The sequence below is a fragment of the Salmo salar genome, unplaced genomic scaffold (genome assembly GCF_905237065.1).
Source record: "Salmo salar unplaced genomic scaffold, Ssal_v3.1, whole genome shotgun sequence".
NCBI classification, from domain to species: Eukaryota; Metazoa; Chordata; class Actinopteri; order Salmoniformes; family Salmonidae; genus Salmo; species Salmo salar.
Genome location: NW_025548548.1, coordinates 52,501 through 78,939, shown reverse-complemented (window position 1 = coordinate 78,939; position 26,439 = coordinate 52,501). Strand labels below are relative to the sequence as shown.

General features: G+C 43.4%; 1 protein-coding gene across 1 annotated transcript in view; it reads left to right on the top strand.

Annotated features, from left to right (window-relative positions):
* Window positions 1-307: 307 nt before the first annotated feature.
* Window positions 308-26,439, top strand: part of LOC106599143 (kinesin-like protein KIF13A) — a gene marked incomplete at both ends in the record, with an annotated part of 64,130 nt that continues 37,998 nt past the window's right edge. The window contains 7 exons of the mRNA XM_045712499.1: window positions 308-415; window positions 12,603-12,737; window positions 13,056-13,168; window positions 19,891-20,005; window positions 22,868-23,080; window positions 23,531-23,641; window positions 23,775-23,909. Coding sequence (XP_045568455.1) covers window positions 308-415; window positions 12,603-12,737; window positions 13,056-13,168; window positions 19,891-20,005; window positions 22,868-23,080; window positions 23,531-23,641; window positions 23,775-23,909 — 930 coding nt within the window. The remainder of the gene's footprint in view (window positions 416-12,602; window positions 12,738-13,055; window positions 13,169-19,890; window positions 20,006-22,867; window positions 23,081-23,530; window positions 23,642-23,774; window positions 23,910-26,439) is intronic.

Below are 26,439 nucleotides of genomic sequence, written 5' to 3'. Positions count from 1 at the left end.
CATACCATTCATTTAGCTCAGCGACTAAAACATGTCTGTGGATTATCTCTTCCTCTGTCCAGGAGTTATCAGTCTCTCTTTCACCCTCCATACCATTCATTTAGCTCAGCGACTAAAACATGTCTGTGGATTATCTCTTCCTCTGTCCAGGAGTTATCAGTCTCTCTTTCACCCTCCATACCATTCATTTAGCTCAGCGACTAAAACATGACTGTGGATTATCTCTTCCTCTGTCCAGGAGTTATCAGTCTCTCTTTCACCCCTCCATACCATTCATTTAGCTCAGCGACTAAAACATGTCTGTGGATTATCTCTTCCTCTGTCCAGGAGTCGTCAGTCTCTGAAGGTCAGAGAGCACAAGGTTCTGGGTCCGTATGTGGATGGCCTGTCACAACTGGCCGTCACCAACTTTGAGGTGAGTACAGTTCCTTTGGAGACAGAGAGATGTTCACCTGGGTAGGAGAGGTGGAGACAGGGAGATGTCCACCTGGGTAGGAGATGTGGAGACAGGGAGATGTTCACCTGGGTAGGAGAGGTGGAGACAGAGAGATGTTCACCTGGGTAGGAGAGGTGGAGACAGAGAGATGTTCACCTGGGTAGGAGAGGTGGAGACAGGGAGATGTTCACCTGGGTAGGAGAGGTGGAGACAGGGAGATACCCACCTGGGTAGGAGAGGTGGAGACAGGGAGATGTCCACCTGGGTAGGAGAGGTGGAGACAGGGAGATGTCCACCTGGGTAGGAGAGGTGGAGACAGGGAGATGTTCACCTGGGTAGGAGAGGTGGAGACAGGGAGATGCCCACCTGGGTAGGAGAGGTGGAGACAGGGAGATGCCCACCTGGGTAGGAGAGGTGGAGACAGAGAGATGTCCACCTGGGTAGGAGAGGTGGAGACAGGAGATGTCCACCTGGGTAGGAGAGGTGGGGACAGAGAGATGTTCACCTGGGTAGGAGAGGTGGAGACAGAGAGATGTTCACCTGGGTAGGTGAGGTGCAGGCTGGGAGATGTCCACCTGGGTAGGAGAGGTGGAGACAGGGAGATGTTCACCTGGGTAGGAGAGGTGCAGGCTGGGAGATGTCCACCTGGGTAGGAGAAGTGGAGACAGGGAGATGTTCACCTGGGTAGGAGAGGTGGAGACAGAGAGATGTTCACCTGGGTAGGAGAGGTGCAGGCTGAGAGATGTCCACCTGGGTAGGAGAGGTGGAGACAGGGAGATGTTCACCTGGGTAGGAGAGGTGGAGACAGGGAGATACCCACCTGGGTAGGAGAGGTGGAGACAGGAGATGTCCACCTGGGTAGGAGAGGTGGAGACAGGGAGATGTCCACCTGGGTGGGAGAGGTGGAGACAGGGAGATGCCCACCTGGGTAGGAGAGGTGGAGACAGAGAGATGTCCACCTGGGTAGGAGAGGTGGATACAGGGAGATGTCCACCTGGGTAGGAGAGGTGGAGACAGAGAGATGTTCACCTGGGTAGGAGAGGTGGAGACAGGGAGATGCCCACCTGGGTAGGAGAGGTGGAGACAGAGAGATGTTCACCTGGGTAGGAGAGGTGGAGACAGGGAGATGCCCTCCTGGGTAGGAGAGGTGGAGACAGGGAGATGTCCACCTGGGTAGGAGAGGTGGAGACAGAGAGATGTTCACCTGGGTAGGAGAGGTGGAGACAGGGAGATGCCCACCTGGGTAGGAGAGGTGGAGACAGGGAGATGCCCACCTGGGTAGGAGAGGTGGAGACAGGAGATGCCCAACTGGGTGGAGAGGTGGAGACAGGGAGATGCCCACCTGGGTAGGAGGGTGGAGACAGGGGAGATGTCCACGTGGGTAGGAGAGGTGGAGACAGGGAGATGCCCACCTGGGTAGGAGAGGTGGAGACAGGAGATGCCCACCTGGGTAGGAGAGGTGGAGACAGGGAGATGCCCACCTGGGTGGAGAGGTGGAGACAGGAGATGCCCACCTGGGTAGGAGAGGTGGAGACAGGGAGATGCCCACCTGGGTAGGAGAGGTGGAGACAGGGAGATGCCCACCTGGGTAGGTGAGGTGGAGACAAGGAGATGCCCACCTGGGTAGGAGAGGTGGAGATAGGGAGATGCCCAGCTCGGTAGGTGAGGTGGAGACAGGGAGATGCCCACCTGGGTAGGAGAGGTGGAGACAGGGAGATGTCCACCTGGGTAGGAGAGGTGGAGACAGGGAGATGCCCACCTGGGAAGGAGAGGTGGAGACAGAGATGCCCACCTGGGTAGGAGAGGTGGAGACAGGGAGATGTCCACCTGGGTAGGAGAGGTGGAGACAGAGAGATGTTCACCTGGGTAGGAGAGGTGGAGACAGAGAGATGTTCACCTGGGTAGGAGAGGTGGAGACAGAGAGATGTTCACCTGGGTAGGAGAGGTGGAGACAGGGAGATGCCCACCTGGGTAGGAGAGGTGGAGACAGAGAGTGTTCACCTGGGTAGGAGAGGTGGAGACAGGGAGATGCCCACCTGGGTAGGAGAGGTGGAGACAGGGAGATGTCCACCTGGGTAGGAGAGGTGGAGACAGAGAGATGTTCACCTGGGTAGGAGAGGTGGAGACAGGGAGATGCCCACCTGAGTAGGAGAGGTGGAGACAGGAGATGCCCACCTGGGTAGAAGAGGTGGAGACAGGGAGATGCCCACCTGGGTAGGAGAGGTGGAGACAGGGAGATGCCCACCTGGGTAGGTGAGGTGGAGACAGGGAGATGCCCACCTGGGTAGGAGAGGTGGAGACAGGAGATGCCCACCTGGGTAGGAGAGGTGGAGACAGGGAGATGCCCACCTGGGTAGGAGAGGTGGAGACAGGAGATGCCCACCTGGGTAGGCGAGGTGGAGACAGGGAGATGCCCACCTGGGTAGGAGAGGTGCAGGCTGGGAGATGCCCACCTGGGTAGGAGAGGTGGAGACAGGGAGATGTCCACCTGGGTAGGAGAGGTGGAGACAGGCAGAGTACAGCACTTAGACAAGGAAAGAAAAGCCTCACTCTGTGTCTCCAATACAATGAACAGATGGTTTTGACAGCTATGCTACTTTCATCAGGTTTCATTTCATCACCCCTTTTACCATCGCAGTCTCCAGGATACACTCCAGGATTACCATAGAGAACTGTGTATTACCATAGATAGAGAACTGTGTATTACCATAGAGAACTGTGTATTACCATAGAGAACGTTGTATTACCATAGATAGAGAACTGTGTATTACTATAGCTAGAGAACTGTGTATTACCATAGAGAACTGTGTATTACCATAGAGAACTGTGTATTACCATAGAGAACTGTGTATTACCATAGAGAACTGTGTATTACCATAGAGAACTGTTTGTTACTATAGAGAACAGTGTATTACCATAGATAGAGAACTGTGTATTACTATAGATAGAGAACTGTGTATTACCATAGAGAACTCTGTATTACCATAGAGAACTGTTTGTTACTATAGAGAACAGTGTATTACCATAGATAGAGAACTGTGTATTACTATAGATAGAGAACTGTGTATCACCATAGAGAACTGTATATTACTATAGATAGACAACTGTGTATTACCATAGAGAACTGTGTATTACCATAGAAAACTGTGTATTACCATAGAGAACTGTGTATTACCATAGATAGAGAACTGTGTATTACCATAGAGAACGGTGTATTACCATAGATAGACAACTGTGTTTTACTATAGATAGACAACTGTGTATTACTATAGATAGAGAACTGTGTATTACTATAGATAGAGAACTGTGTATTAATATAGATAGAGAACTGTGTATTACCATAGATAGAGACCTGTGTATTACTATAGATAGAGAACTGTGTATTACTATAGATAGAGAACTGTGTATTACTATAGATAGACAACTGTGTATTACTATAGAGAACTGTGTATTACCATAGATAGAGAACTATGTATTACCATAGATAGAGAAATGTGTATTACCATAGATAGAGAACTGTGTATTACCATAGAGAACGGTGTATTACTATAGATAGAGAACTGTGTATTACCATAGACAACTGTGTATTACCATAGATAGAGAACTGTGTATTACCATAGAGAACGGTGTATTACTATAGAGAACTGTGTATTACTATAGAGACCTCAGTTTTACTATAGAGAACTGTGTATTACCATAGATAGAGAACTGTGTATTACTGTAGATAAAGAACTGTGTATTCCATAGAGAACTGTGTATTACCATAGAGAACTGTGTATACTGAACTGTGTTACCGATGTGTTACCATAGAGCTGTGTATTACTATAGATAGAGAACTGTGTATTACTATAGATAGAGAACTGTGTATTACCATAGATAGAGAACTGTATATTACCATAGATAGAGAACTGTGTATTACTATAGAGAACGGTGTATTACCATAGATAGAGAACTGTGTATTACCATAGATAGAGAACTGTGTATTACCATAGATAGAGAACTGTGTATTACCATAGATAGAGAACTGTGTATTACCATAGAGAACTGTGTCTTACTATAGATAGAGAACTGTGTATTACCATAGAGAACAGTGTATTACCATGGATATAGAACTGTGTATTACTATAGATAGAGAACTGTGTATTACTATAGATAGAGAACTGTGTATTAATATAGATAGAGAACGGTGTATTACCATAGATAGAGAACTGTGTATTACTATAGATAGAGAACTGTGTATTACTATAGATAGAGAACTGTGTATTACTATAGATAGACAACTGTGTATTACTATAGAGAACTGTGTATTACCATAGATAGAGAACTATGTATTACCATAGATAGAGAAATGTGTATTACCATAGATAGAGAACTGTGTATTACCATAGAGAACGGTGTATTACTATAGATAGAGAACTGTGTATTACCATAGACAACTGTGTATTACCATAGATAGAGAACTGTGTATTACCATAGAGAACGGTTGTATTACTATAGAGAACTGTGTATTACTATAGAGACCTCAGTTTTACTATAGAGAACTGTGTATTACCATAGATAGAGAACTGTGTATTACTGTAGATAAAGAAATGTGTATTACCATAGAGAACTGTGTATTACCATAGAGAACTGTGTATTACTGTAGATAAAGAACTGTGTATTACCATAGAGAACTGTGTATTACCATAGAGAACTGTGTATTACTATAGATAGAGAACTGTGTATTACTATAGATAGAGAACTGTGTATTACCATAGATAGAGAACTGTGTATTACCATAGATAGAGAACTGTGTATTACTATAGAGAACGGTGTATTACCATAGATAGAGAACTGTGTATTACCATAGATAGAGAACTGTGTATTACCATAGATAGAGAACTGTGTATTACCATAGATAGAGAACTGTGTATTACCATAGAGAACTGTGTCTTACTATAGATAGAGAACTGTGTATTACCATAGAGAACAGTGTATTACCATGGATATAGAACTGTGTATTACTATAGATAGAGAACTGTGTATTACCATAGAGAACTGTGTATTACCATAGAGATCTGTGTATTACTATAGATAGAGAACTGTGTATTACCATGAGCTGTGTATTACCAGAGATCTGTGTATTACTATAGATAGAGAACTGTGTATTACCATAGAGAACAGTGTATTACCATAGAGAACTGTGTATTACCATAGAGAACTGTGTGTTACCATAGAGAACTGTGTATTACCATTGAGAACTGTGTATTACCATAGAGAACTGTTTGTTACTATAGAGAACAGTGTATTACCATAGATAGAGAACTGTGTATTACTATAGATAGAGAACTGTGTATTACCATAGAGAACTGTGTATTATCATAGAGAACTGTTTGTTACTATAGAGAACAGTGTATTACCATAGATAGAGAACTGTGTATTACTATAGATAGAGAACTGTGTATCACCATAGAGAACTGTGTATTACCATAGCTAGAGAACTGTGTATTACCATGGAGAACTGTGTATTGCCATAGAAAACTGTGTATTACCATAGAGAACTGTGTATTACCATAGATACAGAACTGTATATTACTATAGAAAACGGTGTATTACCATAGATAGAGAACTGTGTATTACCATAGAGAACGGTGTATTACCATAGATAGACAACTGTGTTTTACTATAGATAGACAACTGTGTATTACTATAGATAGAGAACTGTGTATTACTGTAGATAGAGAACTGTGTATTAATATAGATAGAGAACTGTGTATTACCATAGATAGAGAACTGTGTATTACTATATATAGAGAACTGTGTATTACTATAGATAGAGAACTGTGTATTACTATAGATAGACAACTGTGTATTACTATAGAGAACTGTGTATTACCATAGATAGAGAACTATGTATTACCATAGATAGAGAACTGTGTATTACCATAGATAGAGAACTGTGTATTACCATAGAGAACGGTGTATTACTATAGATAGAGAACTGTGTATTACCATAGACAACTGTGTATTACCATAGATAGAGAACTGTGTATTACCATAGAGAACGGTGTATTACTATAGAGAACTGTGTATTACTATAGAGACCTCAGTTTTACTATAGAGAACTGTGTATTACCATAGATAGAGAACTGTGTATTACTGTAGATAAAGAACTGTGTATTACCATAGAGAACTGTGTATTACCATAGAGAACTGTGTATTACTGTAGATAAAGAACTGTGTATTACCATAGAGAACTGTGTATTACCATAGAGAACTGTGTATTACTATAGATAGAGAACTGTGTATTACTATAGATAGAGAACTGTGTATTACTATAGATAGAGAACTGTGTATTACCATAGATAGAGAACTGTGTATTACTATAGAGAACGGTGTATTACCATAGATAGAGAACTGTGTATTACCATAGATAGAGAACTGTGTATTACCATAGATAGAGAACTGTGTATTACCATAGATAGAGAACTGTGTATTACCATAGAGAACTGTGTCTTACTATAGATAGAGAACTGTGTATTACCATAGAGAACAGTGTATTACCATGGATATAGAACTGTGTATTACTATAGATAGAGAACTGTGTATTACCATAGAGAACTGTGTATTACCATAGAGATCTGTGTATTACTATAGATAGAGAACTGTGTATTACCATAGAGAACAGTGTATTACCATGGATATAGAACTGTGTATTACTATAGATAGAGAGCTGTGTAGGACTATAGAGAACTGTGTATTACCATAGTCATGGTTATAGAGGTGTAGTGTGATGGTGTCATGGTTATAGAGGTGTAGTGTGATGGAGTCATGGTTATAGAGGTGTATTGTGATGGAGTCATGGTTATAGAGGTGTAGTGTGATGGAGTCATGGTTATAGAGGTGTACTGTGATTGAGTCATGGTTATATAGTGATGGAGTCATGGTTATAGAGGTGTAGTGTGATGGAGTCATGGTTATAGAGGTGTAGTGTGATGGAGTCATGGTTATAGAGGTGTAGTGTGATGGGAGTCATGGTTATAGAGGTGTAGTGTGATGGAGTCATGGTTATAGAGGTGTAGTGTGATGGTGTCATGGTTATAGAGGTGTAGTGTGATGGAGTCATGGTTATAGGTGGGTGTGATGGAGTCATGGTTATAGAGGTATAGTGTGATGGAGTCATGGTTATAGAGGTGTAGTGTGATGGAGTCATGGTTATAGAGGTGTAGTGTGATGGTGTCATGGTTATAGAGGTGTAGTGTGATGGAGTCATGGTTATATGATGGAGTCATGGTTATAGAGGTATAGTGTGATGGAGTCATGGTTATAGAGGTATATTGTGATGGACTCATGGTTATAGAGGTGTAGTGTGATGGAGTCATGGTTATAGAGGTATATTGTGATGGAGTCATGGTTATAGAGGTGTAGTGTGATGGAGTCATGGTTATAGATGTGTATTGTGATGGAGTCATGGTTATAGAGGTGTAGTGTGATGGAGTCATGGTTATAGAGGTGTAGTGTGATGGAGCCCTGGTTATAGAGGTGTAGTGTGATGGAGTCATGGTTATAGAGGTGTAGTGTGATGGAGTCATGGTTATATAGGTGTATTGTGATGGAGTCATGGTTATAGAGATGTAGTGTGATGGAGTCATGGTTATAGAGGTGTATTGTGATGGATTCATGGTTATAGAGGTGTATTGTGATGGAGTCATGGTTATAGAGGTGTATTGTGATGGAGTCATGGTTATAGAGGTGTAGTGTGATGGAGTCATGGTTATAGAGGTGTAGTGTGATGGAGTCATGGTTATAGAGGTGTAGTGTGATGGAGTCATGGTTATAGAGGTGTATTGTGATGGAGTCATGGTTATAGAGGTGTATTGTGATGGAGTCATGGTTATAGAGGTGTAGTGTGATGGAGTCATGGTTATAGAGGTGTAGTGTGATGGTGTCATGGTTATAGAGGTGTATTGTGATGGAGTCATGGTTATAGAGGTATATTGTGATGGAGTCATGGTTATAGAGGTGTAGTGTGATGGAGTCATGGTTATAGAGGTGTAGTGTGATGGAGTCATGGTTATAGAGGTGTACTGTGATTGAGTCATGGTTATATGATGGAGTCATGGTTATAGAGGTGTAGTGTGATGGAGTCATGGTTATAGAGGTGTAGTGTGATGGAGTCATGGTTATAGAGGTGTATTGTGATGGAGTCATGGTTATAGAGGTGTATTGTGATGGAGTCATGGTTATAGAGGTGTAGTGTGATGGTGTCATGGTTATAGAGGTGTAGTGTGATGGAGCCATGTTATATGATGGAGTCATGGTTATAGAGGTATAGTGTGATGGAGTCATGGTTATAGAGGTATATTGTGATGGACTCATGGTTATAGAGGTGTAGTGTGATGGAGTCATGGTTATAGAGGTATATTGTGATGGAGTCATGGTTATAGAGGTGTAGTGTGATGGAGTCATGGTTATAGATGTGTATTGTGATGGAGTCATGGTTATAGAGGTGTAGTGTGATGGAGTCATGGTTATAGAGGTGTAGTGTGATGGAGTCATGGTTATAGAGGTGTAGTGTGATGGAGTCATGGTTATAGAGGTGTAGTGTGATGGAGTCATGGTTATAGAGGTGTATTGTGATGGAGTCATGGTTATAGAGGTGTAGTGTGATGGAGTCATGGTTATAGAGGTATATTGTGATGGAGTCATGGTTATAGAGGTGTAGTGTGATGGAGTCATGGTTATAGAGGCGTATTGTGATGGAGTCATGGTTATAGAGGTGTATTGTGATGGAGTCATGTTATAGAGGTGTATTGTGATGGAGTCATGGTTATAGAGGCGTATTGTGATGGAGTCATGGTTATAGAGGTGTAGTGTGATGGAGTCATGGTTATAGAGGCGTATTGTGATGGAGTCATGGTTATAGAGGTGTAGTGTGATGGAGTCATGGTTATAGAGGTGTAGTGTGATGGAGTCATGGTTATAGAGGTGTAGTGTGATGGAGTCATGGTTATAGAGGTATATTGTGATGGAGTCATGGTTATAGAGGTGTAGTGTGATGGAGTCATGGTTATAGAGGTATATTGTGATGGAGTCATGGTTATAGAGGTGTAGTGTGATGGAGTCATGGTTATAGAGGTTATTGTGATGGAGTCATGGTTATAGAGGTGTAGTGTGATGGAGTCATGGTTATAGAGGTGTAGTGTGATGGAGTCATGGTTATAGAGGTATATTGTGATGGAGTCATGGTTATAGAGGTGTAGTGTGATGGAGTCATGGTTATAGAGGTGTAGTGTGATGGAGTCATGGTTATAGAGGTGTAGTGTGATGGAGTCATGGTTATATTTGATGGAGTCATGGTTATAGAGGTGTAGTGTGATGGAGTCATGGTTATAGAGGTGTAGTGTGATGGAGTCATGGTTATAGAGGTGTAGTGTGATGGAGTCATGGTTATAGAGGTGTATTGTGATGGAGTCATGGTTATAGAGGTGTAGTGTGATGGTGTCATGGTTATAGAGGTGTAGTGTGATGGAGTCATGGTTATAGGTGATGGAGTCATGGTTATAGAGGTATAGTGTGATGGAGTCATGGTTATAGAGGTGTAGTGTGATGGAGTCATGGTTATAGAGGTATATTGTGATGGAGTCATGGTTATAGAGGTGTAGTGTGATGGAGTCATGGTTATAGAGGTATATTGTGATGGAGTCATGGTTATATGTTGTGATGGAGTCATGGTTATAGAGGTGTAGTGTGATGGAGTCATGGTTATAGTGATGGAGTCATGGTTATAGAGGTGTAGTGTGATGGAGTCATGGTTATAGAGGTGTATTGTGATGGAGTCATGGTTATAGAGGTATATTGTGATGGAGTCATGGTTATAGAGGTGTAGTGTGATGGAGTCATGGTTATAGAGGTGTATTGTGATGGAGTCATGGTTATAGAGGTGTATTGTGATGGAGTCATGGTTATAGAGGTGTATTGTGATGGAGTCATGGTTATAGAGGTGTATTGTGATGGAGTCATGGTTATAGAGGCGTATTGTGATGGAGTCATGGTTATAGAGGTGTATTGTGATGGATTCATGGTTATAGAGGTATAGTGTGATGGAGTCATGGTTATAGAGGTGTAGTGTGATGGAGTCATGGTTATAGAGGTGTAGTGTGATGGAGTCATGGTTATAGAGGTGTATTGTGATGGAGTCATGGTTATAGAGGTATAGTGTGATGGAGTCATGGTTATAGAGGTGTAGTGTGATGGAGTCATGGTTATAGAGGTGTAGTGTGATGGAGTCATGGTTATAGAGGTGTAGTGTGATGGAGTCATGGTTATAGAGGTGTAGTGTGATGGAGTCATGGTTATAGAGGTGTAGTGTGATGGAGTCATGGTTATAGAGGTGTAGTGTGATGGAGTCATGGTTATAGAGGTGTAGTGTGATGGAGTCATGGTTATAGAGGTGTATTGTGATGGAGTCATGGTTATAGAGGTGTCATTGTGATGGAGTCATGGTTATAGAGGTGTAGTGTGATGGAGTCATGGTTATAGAGGTGTATTGTGATGGAGTCATGGTTATAGAGGTGTAGTGTGATGGAGTCATGGTTATAGAGGTGTATTGTGATGGAGTCATGGTTATAGAGGTGTAGTGTGATGGAGTCATGGTTATAGAGGTGTAGTGTGATGGAGTCATGGTTATAGAGGTGTAGTGTGATGGAGTCATGGTTATAGAGGTGTATTGTGATGGAGTCATGGTTATAGAGGCGTATTGTGATGGAGTCATGGTTATAGAGGTGTATTGTGATGGAGTCATGGTTATAGAGGTGTATTGTGATGGAGTCATGGTTATAGAGGTGTAGTGTGATGGAGTCATGGTTATAGAGGTGTATTGTGATGGACTCATGGTTATAGAGGTGTAGTGTGATGGAGTCATGGTTATAGAGGTGTAGTGTGATGGAGTCATGGTTATAGAGCTGTATTGTGATGGAGTCATGGTTATAGAGGTGTATTGTGATGGAGTCATGGTTATAGAGGTGTATTGTGATGGAGTCATGGTTATAGAGGTGTATTGTGATGGAGTCATGGTTATAGAGGTGTATTGTGATGGAGTCATGGTTATAGAGGTGTATTGTGATGGAGTCATGGTTATAGAGGTGTAGTGTGATGGAGTCATGGTTATAGAGGTGTAGTGTGATGGAGTCATGGTTATAGAGGCGTATTGTGATGGAGTCATGGTAATAGAGGTATAGTGTGATGGAGTCATGGTTATAGAGGTGTAGTGTGATGGAGTCATGGTTATAGAGGTGTAGTGTGATGGAGTCATGGTTATAGAGGTGTACCCTATGCTTGTTTTCTCCATCCATAGTTCCTCCATCCATAGTCCTTCCATCCATAGTCCTTCCATCCATAGTCCTTCCATCCATAGTCCCTCCATCCATAGTCCTTCCATCCATAGTCCTTCCATCCATAGTCCCTCCATCCATAGTCCCTCCATCCATAGTCCCTCCATCCAAAGTCTCCTCCATCCATAGTCCCCTCCATCCATAGTCTCCTCCATCAATAGTCCCCTCCATCAATAGTCTCCTCCATCCATAGTCCCTCCATCCATAGTCCCTCCATCCATAGTCCCTCCATCCATAGTCTCCTCCATCCATAGTCTCCTCCATCCATAGTCTCCTCCATCCATAGTCCCTCCATCCATAGTCTCCTCCATCCATAGTCTCCTCCATCCATAGTCTCCTCCATCCATAGTCCATCCATCCATAGTCTCCTCCATCCATAGTCCCTCCATCCATAGTCTCCTCCATCCATAGTCTCCTCCATCCATAGTCTCCTCCATCCATAGTCTCCTCCATCCATAGTCCATCCATCCATAGTCTCCTCCATCCATAGTCTCCTCCATCCATAGTCCCTCCATCCATAGTCTCCTCCATGCATAGTCCCTCCATCCATAGTCTCCTCCATGCATAGTCCCCTCCATCCATATCCCCTGTCAGTCAGTCAGTCCACCCCACCGCTGCCTGCCTGCTGTGACCCAGTTGAATGATCACATGATAGAACTGAGCCACATGCTGATACTTCCTGAATGAGTTGTTATAGAGACTGCCTGTTTAAAGGTATTTACTATGCTCTCTGAGAGGTGGACAGTACACAGACATCCCTCTCTCTCCATCCCTCTCTCTCCCCCTCTCTCTAGGACATTGAGGTGTTGATGTCGGAGGGGAATAAGTCGCGGACGGTGGCGGCCACCAATATGAATGAGGAGAGCAGTCGTTCCCACGCCGTTTTCAGCATCATCGTCACACAGACACTCTACGACCTGAAGTCTGGGGTCAGTGTCAGGGCACACACACACACACCACCACCATGTCATCCCTCAGAACTCACACCACCATTTTACTTTAAAAGACAAGGATTCTCTTAATGACCTGTCGTTAGACAATACACAGTAATGTATCTTAACAACAGTTTGTGTTATTACTGTTGTAATGAGAGGTTAAAGGACTGACCTTTGAATTCAGAGCTTCTAACTACTAGCATATTAATCTCTCTTCGTTTGGTCTGTTTGGGGAATGTTTTGTGTGTGTGTGTGTGTGTGTGTGTGTGTGTGTGTGTGTGTGTGTGTGTGTGTGTGTGTGTGTGTGTGTAGAACTCAGGGGAGAAGGTGAGCAAGATGAGCCTGGTGGATCTGGCTGGTAGTGAGCGTGTGTCTAAAACTGGAGCTGCAGGGGAGAGGCTGAAGGAGGGCAGCAACATCAACAGGTAAGTCTCCTCCTGTTAACATCCAATACCTCTACTGTTTAGATGTCTCCTCCAGTTAACATCCAATACCTCTACTGTTTAGATGTCCCCTCCAGTTAACATCCAATACCTCTACTGTTTAGATGTCTCCTCCAGTTAACATCCAATACCTCTACTGTTTAGATGTCTCCTCCAGTTAACATCCAATACCTCTACTGTTTAGATGTCTCCTCCAGTTAACATCCAATACCTCTACTGTTTAGATGTCTCCTCCCGTTAACATCCAATACCTCTACTGTTTAGATGTCTCCTCCCGTTAACATCCAATACCTCTACTGTTTAGATGTCTCCTCCAGTTAACATCCAATACCTCTACTGTTTAGATGTCCCCTCCAGTTAACATCCAATACCTCTACTGTTTAGATGTCTCCTCCAGTTAACATCCAATACCTCTACTGTTTAGATGTCTCCTCCAGTTAACATCCAATAACTCTACTATTTAGATGTCTCCTCCAGTTAACATCCAATACCTCTACTGTTTAGATGTCCCCTCCAGTTAACATCCAATACCTCTACTGTTTAGATGTCTCCTCCTGTTAACATCCAATACCTCTACTGTTTAGATGTCTCCTCCAGTTAACATCCAATACCTCTACTGTTTAGATGTCTCCTCCAGTTAACATCCAATACCTCTACTGTTTAGATGTCTCCTCCAGTTAACATCCAATACCTCTACTGTGTAGATGTCTCCTCCAGTTAACATCCAATACCTCTACTGTTTAGATGTCCCCTCCAGTTAACATCCAATACCTCTACTGTTTAGATGTCTCCTCCAGTTAACATCCAATACCTCTACTGTTTAGATGTCTCCTCCAGTTAACATCCAATAACTCTACTATTTAGATGTCTCCTCCAGTTAGCATCCAATACCTCTACTGTTTAGATGTCCCCTCCAGTTAACATCCAATACCTCTACTGTTTAGATGTCTCCTCCAGTTAACATCCAATACCTCTACTGTTTAGATGTCTCCTCCCGTAAACATCCAATACCTCTACTGTTTAGATGTCCCCTCCAGTTAACATCCAATACCTCTACTGTTTAGATGTCCCCTCCAGTTAACATCCAATACCTCTACTGTTTAGATGTCTCCTCCAGTTAACATCCAATACCTCTACTGTTTAGATGTCTCCTCCCGTTAACATCCAATACCTCTACTGTTTAGATGTCCCCTCCAGTTAACATCCAATACCTCTACTGTTTAGATGTCCCCTCCAGTTAACATCCAATACCTCTACTGTTTAGATGTCTCCTCCCCGTTAACATCCAATACCTCTACTGTTTAGATGTCTCCTCCAGTTAACATCCAATACCTCTACTGTTTAGATGTCTCCTCCAGTTAACATCCAATACCTCTACTGTTTAGATGTCTCCTCCAGTTAACATCCAATACCTCTACTGTTTAGATGTCTCCTCCCGTTAACATCCAATACCTCTACTGTTTAGATGTCTCCTCCCGTTAACATCCAATACCTCTACTGTTTAGATGTCTCCTCCAGTTAACATCCAATACCTCTACTGTTTAGATGTCTCCTCCAGTTAACATCCAATACCTCTACTGTTTAGATGTCTCCTCCAGTTAACATCCAATACCTCTACTGTTTAGATGTCTCCTCCAGTTAACATCCAATACCTCTACTGTTTAGATGTCTCCTCCAGTTAACATCCAATACCTCTACTGTTTAGATGTCTCCTCCAGTTAACATCCAATACCTCTACTGTTTAGATGTCCCCTCCAGTTAACATCCAATACCTCTACTGTTTAGATGTCTCCTCCAGTTAACATCCAATACCTCTACTGTTTAGATGTCTCCTCCCGTTAACATCCAATACCTCTACTGTTTAGATGTCCCCTCCAGTTAACATCCAATACCTCTACTGTTTAGATGTCTCCTCCAGTTAACATCCAATACCTCTACTGTTTAGATGTCTCCTCCAGTTAACATCCAATACCTCTACTGTTTAGATGTCTCCTCCAGTTAACATCCAATACCTCTACTGTTTAGATGTCCCTTCCAGTTAACATCCAATACCTCTACTGTTTAGATGTCCCCTCCAGTTAACATCCAATACCTCTACTGTTTAGATGTCCCCTCCAGTTAACATCCAATACCTCTACTGTTTAGATGTCTCCTCCAGTTAACATCCAATACCTCTACTGTTTAGATGTCTCCTCCAGTTAACATCCAATACCTCTACTGTTTAGATGTCCCCTCCAGTTAACATCCAATACCTCTACTGTTTAGATGTCTCCTCCAGTTAACATCCAATACCTCTACTGTTTAGATGTCTCCTCCAGTTAACATCCAATACCTCTACTGTTTAGATGTCTCCTCCAGTTAACATCCAATACCTCTACTGTTTAGATGTCTCCTCCAGTTAACATCCAATACCTCTACTGTTTAGATGTCTCCTCCAGTTAACATCCAATACCTCTACTGTTTAGATGTCTCCTCCAGTTAACATCCAATACCTCTACTGTTTAGATGTCTCCTCCCGTTAACATCCAATACCTCTACTGTTTAGATGTCTCCTCCAGTTAACATCCAATACCTCTACTGTTTAGATGTCTCCTCCAGTTAACATCCAATACCTCTACTGTTTAGATGTCTCCTCCAGTTAACATCCAATACCTCTACTGTTTAGATGTCTCCTCCAGTTAACATCCAATACCTCTACTGTTTAGATGTCTCCTCCAGTTAACATCCAATACCTCTACTGTTTAGATGTCCCCTCCAGTTAACATCCAATACCTCTACTGTTTAGATGTCCCCTCCAGTTAACATCCAATACCTCTACTGTTTAGATGTCCCCTCCAGTTAACATCCAATACCTCTACTGTTTAGATGTCCCCTCCAGTTAACATCCAATACCTCTACTGTTTAGATGTCTCCTCCAGTTAACATCCAATACCTCTACTGTTTAGATGTCTCCTCCAGTTAACATCCAATACCTCTACTGTTTAGATGTCCCCTCCAGTTAACATCCAATACCTCTACTGTTTAGATGTCTCCTCCTGTTAACATCCAATACCTCTACTGTTTAGATGTCTCCTCCCGTTAACATCCAATACCTCTACTGTTTAGATGTCTCCTCCCGTTAACATCCAATACCTCTACTGTTTAGATGTCTCCTCCCGTTAACATCCAATACCTCTACTGTTTAGATGTCTCCTCCAGTTAACATCCAATACCTCTACTGTTTAGATGTCTCCTCCAGTTAACATCCAATACCTCTACTGTTTAGATGTCTCCTCCAGTTAACATCCAATACCTCTACTGTTTAGATGTCTCCTCCAGTTAACATCCAATACCTCTACTGTTTAGATGTCCCCTCCAGTTAACATCCAATACCTCTACTGTTTAGATGTCCCCTCCAGTTAACATCCAATACCTCTACTGTTTAGATGTCCCCTCCAGTTAACATCCAATACCTCTACTGTTTAGATGTCCCCTCCAGTTAACATCCAATACCTCTACTGTTTAGATGTCTCCTCCAGTTAACATCCAATACCTCTACTGTTTAGATGTCTCCTCCAGTTAACATCCAATACCTCTACTGTTTAGATGTCTCCTCCAGTTAACATCCAATACCTCTACTGTTTAGATGTCTCCTCCAGTTAACATCCAATACCTCTACTGTTTAGATGTCCCCTCCAGTTAACATCCAATACCTCTACTGTTTAGATGTCCCCTCCAGTTAACATCCAATACCTCTACTGTTTAGATGTCCCCTCCAGTTAACACCCAATACCTCTACTGTTTAGATGTCCCCTCCAGTTAACATCCAATACCTCTACTGTTTAGATGTCCCCTCCAGTTAACATCCAATACCTCTACTGTTTAGATGTCCCCTCCAGTTAACATCCAATACCTCTACTGTTTAGATGTCCCCTCCAGTTAACATCCAATACCTCTACTGTTTAGATGTCCCCTCCAGTTAACATCCAATACCTCTACTGTTTAGATGTCTCCTCCAGTTAACATCCAATACCTCTACTGTTTAGATGTCCCCTCCAGTTAACATCCAATACCTCTACTGTTTAGATGTCTCCTCCAGTTAACATCCAATACCTCTACTGTTTAGATGTCTCCTCCAGTTAACATCCAATACCTCTACTGTTTAGATGTCTCCTCCAGTTAACATCCAATACCTCTACTGTTTAGATGTCTCCTCCAGTTAACATCCAATACCTCTACTGTTTAGATGTCCCCTCCAGTTAACATCCAATACCTCTACTGTTTAGATGTCTCCTCCAGTTAACATCCAATACCTCTACTGTTTAGATGTCTCCTCCCGTTAACATCCAATACCTCTACTGTTTAGATGTCTCCTCCCGTTAACATCCAATACCTCTACTGTTTAGATGTCTCCTCCAGTTAACATCCAATACCTCTACTGTTTAGATGTCTCCTCCAGTTAACATCCAATACCTCTACTGTTTAGATGTCTCCTCCAGTTAACATCCAATACCTCTACTGTTTAGATGTCTCCTCCAGTTAACATCCAATACCTCTACTGTTTAGATGTCCCTCCAGTTAACATCCAATACCTCTACTGTTTAGATGTCTCCTCCAGTTAACATCCAATACCTCTACTGTTTAGATGTCTCCTCCCGTTAACATCCAATACCTCTACTGTTTAGATGTCCCCTCCAGTTAACATCCAATACCTCTACTGTTTAGATGTCTCCTCCAGTTAACATCCAATACCTCTACTGTTTAGATGTCTCCTCCAGTTAACATCCAATACCTCTACTGTTTAGATGTCTCCCCAGTTAACATCCAATACCTCTACTGTTTAGATGTCCCCTCCAGTTAACATCCAATACCTCTACTGTTTAGATGTCCCCTCCAGTTAACATCCAATACCTCTACTGTTTAGATGTCTCCTCCAGTTAACACCCAATACCTCTACTGTTTAGATGTCCCCTCCAGTTAACATCCAATACCTCTACTGTTTAGATGTCTCCTCCAGTTAACATCCAATACCTCTACTGTTTAGATGTCTCCTCCAGTTAACATCCAATACCTCTACTGTTTAGATGTCTCCTCCAGTTAACATCCAATACCTCTACTGTTTAGATGTCTCCTCCAGTTAACATCCAATACCTCTACTGTTTAGATGTCTCCTCCAGTTAACATCCAATACCTCTACTGTTTAGATGTCTCCTCCAGTTAACATCCAATACCTCTACTGTTTAGATGTCTCCTCCAGTTAACATCCAATACCTCTACTGTTTAGATGTCTCCTCCAGTTAACATCCAATACCTCTACTGTTTAGATGTCTCCTCCAGTTAACATCCAATACCTCTACTGTTTAGATGTCTCCTCCAGTTAACATCCAATACCTCTACTGTTTAGATGTCTCCTCCAGTTAACATCCAATACCTCTACTGTTTAGATGTCCCCTCCAGTTAACATCCAATACCTCTACTGTTTAGATGGCCCCTCCAGTTAACATCCAATACCTCTACTGTGTAGATGTCTCCTCCAGTTAACATCCAATACCTCTACTGTTTAGATGTCCCCTCCAGTTAACATCCAATACCTCTACTGTTTAGATGTCTCCTCCAGTTAACATCCAATACCTCTACTGTTTAGATGTCTCCTCCAGTTAACATCCAATACCTCTACTGTTTAGATGTCCCCTCCAGTTAACATCCAATACCTCTACTGTTTAGATGTCTCCTCCAGGTAACATCCAATACCTCTACTGTTTACATGTCCCCTCCAGTTAACATCCAATACCTCTACTGTTTAGATGTCCCCTCCAGTTAACATCCAATACCTCTACTGTTTAGATGTCTCCTCCAGTTAACATCCAATACCTCTACTGTTTAGATGTCTCCTCCCGTTAACATCCAATACCTCTACTGTTTAGATGTCTCCTCCAGTTAACATCCAATACCTCTACTGTTTAGATGTCTCCTCCAGTTAACATCCAATACCTCTACTGTTTAGATGTCTCCTCCAGTTAACACCCAATACCTCTACTGTTTAGATGTCCCCTCCAGTTAACATCCAATACCTCTACTGTTTAGATGTCTCCTCCAGTTAACATCCAATACCTCTACTGTTTAGATGTCTCCTCCAGTTAACATCCAATACCTCTACTGTTTAGATGTCCCCTCCAGTTAACATCCAATACCTCTACTGTTTAGATGTCTCCTCCAGTTAACATCCAATACCTCTACTGTTTAGATGTCTCCTCCTGTTAACATCCAATTCCTCTACTGTTTAGATGTCTCCTCCAGTTAACATCCAATACCTCTACTGTTTAGATGTCTCCTCCAGTTAACATCCAATAACTCTACTGTTTAGATGTCTCCTCCAGTTAACATCCAATACCTCTACTGTTTAGATGTCTCCTCCAGTTAACATCCAATACCTCTACTGTTTAGATGTTATGTTCAGGTAATGTAATGGGTCATATGATGATACAGTCACTGTAATACAAGAAGTTATCTTGAAACTGTGAAATCCTTTTTTTGACATGTTTTATTGGTTGATTATACTCAGATGCAAGACATGTATGTATGGATATATCATTGTGGTATGTTGAGTTTATTTCTCCCTGTGTGTGTGTGTGTGTGTGTGTGTGTGTGTGTGTGTGTGTGTGTGTGTGTGTGTGTGTGTGTGTGTGTGTGTGTGTGTGTGTGTGTGTGTGTGTGTGTGCGTGCAGGTCACTTACCACACTGGGCTGTGTGATCTCTGCGCTGGCGGACCAGTCTGCAGGGAAGGGGGGGAAGAATAAGTTTGTTCCTTACAGAGACTCTGTCCTCACCTGGCTCCTCAAGGTCTGTGCTAACACACACCTCCTATCACTCTGGTCCTAGCTGTACTGTCTATTGATCAGGGTACTAACACACACCTCCTATCACTCTGGTCCTAGCTGTACTGTCTATTGATCAGGGTACTAACACACACCTCCTATCACTCTGGTCCTAGCTGTACTGTCTATTGATCAGGGTACTAACACACACCTCCTATCACTCTGGTCCTAGCTGTACTGTCTATTGATCAGGGTACTAACACACACCTCCTATCACTCTGGTCCTAGCTGTACTGTCTATTGATCAGGGTACTAACACACCTCCTATCACTCTGGTCCTAGCTGTACTGTCTATTGATCAGGGTACTAACACACCTCCTATCACTCTGGTCCTAGCTGTACTGTCTATTGATCAGGGTACTAACAGACACCTCCTATCACTCTGGTCCTAGCTGTACTGTCTATTGATCAGGGTACTAACACACCTCCTATCACTCTGGTCCTAGCTGTACTGTCTATTGATCAGGGTACTAACAGACACCTCCTATCACTCTGGTCCTAGCTGTACTGTCTATTGATCAGGGTACTAACACACCTCCTATCACTCTGGTCCTAGCTGTACTGTCTATTGATCAGGGTACTAACACACACCTCCTATCACTCTGGTCCTAGCTGTACTGTCTATTGATCAGGGTACTAACACACACCTCCTATCACTCTGGTCCTAGCTGTACTGTCTATTGATCAGGGTACTAACAGACACCTATCACTCTGGTCCTCGCTGTACTGTCTATTGATCAGGGTACTAACACACACCTCCTATCACTCTGGTCCTAGCTGTACTGTCTATTGATCAGGGTACTAACACACCTCCTATCACTCTGGTCCTAGCTGTACTGTCTATTGATCAGGGTACTAACACACACCTCCTATCACTCTGGTCCTAGCTGTACTGTCTATTGATCAGGGTACTAACACACCTCCTATCACTCTGGTCCTCGCTGTACTGTCTATTGATCAGGGTACTAACACACCTCCTATCACTCTGGTCCTAGCTGTACTGTCTATTGATCAGGGTACTAACAGACACCTATCACTCTGGTCCTCGCTGTACTGTCTATTGATCAGGGTACTAACACACCTCCTATCACTCTGGTCCTAGCTGTACTGTCTATTGATCAGGGTACTAACACACCTCCTATCACTCTGGTCCTCGCTGTACTGTCTATTGATCAGGGTACTAACAGACACCTCCTATCACTCTGGTCCTAGCTGTACTGTCTATTGATCAGGGTACTAACACACACCTCCTATCACTCTGGTCCTAGCTGTACTGTCTATTGATCAGGGTACTAACACACCTCCTATCACTCTGGTCCTAGCTGTACTGTCTATTGATCAGGGTACTAACACACACCTATCACTCTGGTCCTCGCTGTACTGTCTATTGATCAGGGTACTAACACACACCTATCACTCTGGTCCTCGCTGTACTGTCTATTGATCAGGGTACTAACACACACCTCCTCTCACTCTGGTCCTAGCTGTACTGTCTATTGATCAGGGTACTAACAGACACCTCCTATCACTCTGGTCCTAGCTGTACTGTCTATTGATCAGGGTACTAACAGACACCTCCTATCACTCTGGTCCTAGCTGTACTGTCTATTGATCAGGGTACTAACAGACACCTCCTATCACTCTGGTCCTAGCTGTACTGTCTATTGATCAGGGTACTAACACACCTCCTATCACTCTGGTCCTAGCTGTACTGTCTATTGATCAGGGTACTAACACACCTCCTATCACTCTGGTCCTAGCTGTACTGTCTATTGATCAGGGTACTAACAGACACCTCCTATCACTCTGGTCCTAGCTGTACTGTCTATTGATCAGGTACTAACACACCTCCTATCACTCTGGTCCTAGCTGTACTGTCTATTGATCAGGGTACTAACAGACACCTCCTATCACTCTGGTCCTAGCTGTACTGTCTATTGATCAGGGTACTAACACACCTCCTATCACTCTGGTCCTAGCTGTACTGTCTATTGATCAGGGTACTAACACACACCTCCTATCACTCTGGTCCTAGCTGTACTGTCTATTGATCAGGGTACTAACACACCTCCTATCACTCTGGTCCTAGCTGTACTGTCTATTGATCAGGGTACTAACACACCTCCTATCACTCTGGTCCTAGCTGTACTGTCTATTGATCAGGGTACTAACACACCTCCTATCACTCTGGTCCTAGCTGTACTGTCTATTGATCAGGGTACTAACACACACCTCCTATCACTCTGGTCCTAGCTGTACTGTCTATTGATCAGGGTACTAACACACCTCCTATCACTCTGGTCCTAGCTGTACTGTCTATTGATCAGGGTACTAACACACACCTCCTATCACTCTGGTCCTAGCTGTACTGTCTATTGATCAGGGTACTAACACACCTCCTATCACTCTGGTCCTAGCTGTACTGTCTATTGATCAGGGTACTAACACACCTCCTATCACTCTGGTCCTAGCTGTACTGTCTATTGATCAGGGTTGAAAAATGGCCCCAAAATGCACAGGTTTTCCACAAATACTGGTTGGAAGAGTCCCAGAATCAGGAGGGAATACGTGTCAATTCTGGAATCCCCCGAACCGAATTTGACATCCAATAGTTCTGGACAAAGAAAGTACCTTTAACATCCCTAATATTGATTGTTGGTCCTCGCTGTACTGTAGTAATGGAAGGAATATCAATAACAGTTCTTTCATGTTACAGAACCTACTGCTGTACTAGCTCATACTGTTCACATTCACCAACACTGAAGTCTACATTATAACTGTCTATCAATTCAACTGTTTGTTCCTATCCCTCCCTCGGTGTTGCCAGGACAACCTGGGTGGCAACAGTAAGACGTGTATGATCGCCACGGTGAGCCCAGCAGCTGATAACTACGAGGAGACGTTGTCCACGCTGCGTTACGCAGACCGCGCCAAGAGGATCGTCAACCACGCCGTCGTCAATGAAGACCCCAACGCACGGATCATCAGAGAGCTCCGGGAGGAAGTGGAGAAACTCAGAGTACAGCTCTCTCAGGCTGAGGTAGGAGACACACACACACACACACACACATCCTGGCTGGTCCGTCCTGACTGGTCCGTCCTGGCTGGTCCGTTCTGACTGGTCCGTCCTAACTGGTCCGTTCTGACTGGTCCGTTCTGACTGGTCCGTCCTGGCTGGTCCGTTCTGACTGGTCCGTCCTGACTGGTCCGTCCTGGCTGGTCCTTTTTGACTGGCCCGTCCTGGCTGGTCCGTTTTGGCTGGTCCGTCCTGACTGGTCCGTTCTGACTGGTCCGTCATGACTGGTCCGTCCTGACTGGTCCGTCCTGGCTGGTCCGTCCTGACTGGTCCGTCCTGGCTGGTCCGTCTTGGCTGGTCCGTTCTGGCTGGTCCGTTCTGGCTGGTCCGTTCTGGCTGGTCCGTCCTGGCTGGTCCGTCCTGGCTGGTCCGTTCTGACTGGTCCGTGTGTGTCTCTGTGTGTCTATGTTCCAGTCTCTAAAGGCTCCAGAGCTGAAGGAGAGGCTTCAGGAGTCAGAGAAGCTGATCCAGGAGATGACTGTTACCTGGGAGCAGAAACTACGCAACACAGAGGAGATCGCTACGGTAACCTACACACTCACTCACATTCATTTAGCACATTCAAATCACATGGAAGCTTCTGCATCCGGACTAAACCGTTGGTAGTAAATGTCTGTGCAGAGGTAAAATGACTTGTATGTTTGTTATATTTCCACAGGAGCGTCAGCAGCAGCTAGAGAGTATGGGGATCTCCCTGGAGACGTCTGGGATCAAAGTTGGAGAGGACAAATGCTTCCTGGTCAACCTGAACGCAGACCCCGCCCTCAATGAGCTGCTGGTCTACTACCTAAAGGTACACAACCACAACACCAACATCAACCACAACACTAACCACAACCGCAACACCAACCACAACACCAACACCGACCACAACACCAACCACACCTACAACACCAACCACAACACCAACCACAACACCAACCCCACCCTCAATGAGCTGCTGGTCTACTACCTAAAGGTACACAACCACAACACCAACCGCAACTCCAACCACAACACCAACTACAACCACAACAGCAACACCGACCACAACACCAACACCGACCACAACACCAACTACAACCACAACACCAACCACAACACCAACACCGACCACAACACCAACCACAACACCGACCACAACCACAACACCAACCCCACCCTCAATAAGCTGCTGGTCTACTACCTAAAGGTACACAACCACAACTACAACCACAACACCAACCACAACACCAACCGCAACACCAACCACATCACCAACCACAACACCAACCACAACACCAACCCCAACACCAACCACAACACCAACCACAACACCAACCACAACACCAACCCCAACACCAACCACAACACCAACCACAACACCAACCACAACACCAACTACAAAACCAACCACAACACCAACACAACCCACAACACCGACCCGCCCTCAATAATCTGCTGGTCTACTACCTAAAGCTATTTCGATTTACACAGAAATCTATTTTTCATGATTATTTTGGTGTCCTCTAGAAAGCCTGGACTCAGGCTGGAAATAAAGCCTGGACTCAGAAGATGCAGTGGGTATTATTATGACAGTACACTTTGCTCAATAAAGAAGAGTAGTAAAGTCAGAGCTAGCAGCTATCAGTAAAGACAGAGCTAGTAGCTATCAGTAAAGTCATTGCTAGTAGCTATCAGTAAAGTCATTGCTAGTAGCTATCAGTAAAGTCAGAGCTAGCAGCTATCAGTAAAGTCAGAGCTAGTAGCTATCAGTAAAGTCAGAGCTAGTAGCTATCAGTAAAGTCAGAGCTAGTAGCTATCAGTAAAGTCAGAGCTAGTAGCTATCAGTAAAGTCAGAGCTAGTAGCTATCAGTAAAGTCAGAGCTAGTAGCTATCAGTAAAGTCAGAGCTAGTAGCTATCAGTAAAGTCAGAGCTAGCAGCTATCAGTAAAGTCAGAGCTAGTAGCTATCAGTAAAGTCAGAGCTAGTAGCTATCACTAAAGTCAGAGCTAGTAGCTATCAGTAAAGTCATTGCTAGTAGCTATCAGTAAAGTCATTGCTAGTAGCTATCAGTAAAGTCATTGCTAGTAGCTATCAGTAAAGTCAGAGCTAGTAGCTATCAGTAAAGTCATTGCTAGTAGCTATCAGTAAAGTCAGAGCTAGTAGCTACCAGTAAAGTCAGAGCTAGTAGCTATCAGTAAAGTCATTGCTAGTAGCTATCAGTAAAGTCAGAGCTAGCAGCTATCAGTAAAGTCAGAGCTAGTAGCTATCAGTAAAGTCAGAGCTAGTAGCTATAATTAAAGTCAGAGCTAGTAGCTATCAGTAAAGTCATTGCTAGTAGCTATCAGTAAAGTCAGAGCTAGTAGCTATCAGTAAAGTCATTGCTAGTAGCTATCAGTAAAGTCATTGCTAGTAGCTATCAGTAAAGTCAGAGCTAGTAGCTATCAGTAAAGTCAGAGCTAGTAGCTATCAGTAAAGTCATTGCTAGTAGCTATCAGTAAAGTCATTGCTAGTAGCTATCAGTAAAGTCAGAGCTAGCAGCTATCAGTAAAGTCTGTGTAGTAGACAGTACAGTAGGATAATGCTAGCCTGTAGTCTGTGTAGTAGACAGTACAGTAGGATAATGCTAGCCTGTAGTCTGTGTAGTAGACAGTACAGTAGGATAATGTTAGCCTGTAGTCTGTATAGTAGGCAGTACAGTAGGATAATGCTAGCCTGTAGTCTGTATAGTAGACAGTACAGTAGGATAATGCTAACCTGTAGTCTGTGTAGTAGACAGTACAGTAGGATAATGTTAGCCTGTAGTCTGTATAGTAGACAGTACAGTAGGATAATGTTAGCCTGTAGTCTGTATAGTAGACAGTACAGTAGGATGATGCTAACCTGTAGTCTTTGTAGTAGACAGTACAGTAGGATATTGCTAACCTGTAGTCTGTGTAGTAGACAGTACAGTAGAATGATGCTAGCCTGTAGTTTGTGTAGTAGACAGTACAGTAGGATAATGCTAGCCTGTAGTCTGTATAGTAGACAGTACAGTAGGATAATGCTAGCCTGTAGTCTGTATAGTAGACAGTACAGTAGGATAATGCTAACCTGTAGTCTGTATAGTAGACAGTACAGTAGGATAATGCTAACCTGTAGTCTGTATAGTAGACAGTACAGTAGGATAATGCTAACCTGTAGTCTGTATAGTAGACAGTACAGTAGGATGATGTTAGCCTGTAGTCTGTATAGTAGACAGTACAGTAGGATAATGTTAGCCTGTAGTCTGTATAGTAGACAGTACAGTAGGATAATGCTAACCTGTAGTCTGTGTAGTAGACAGTACAGTAGGATAATGCTAACCTGTAGTCTGTATAGTA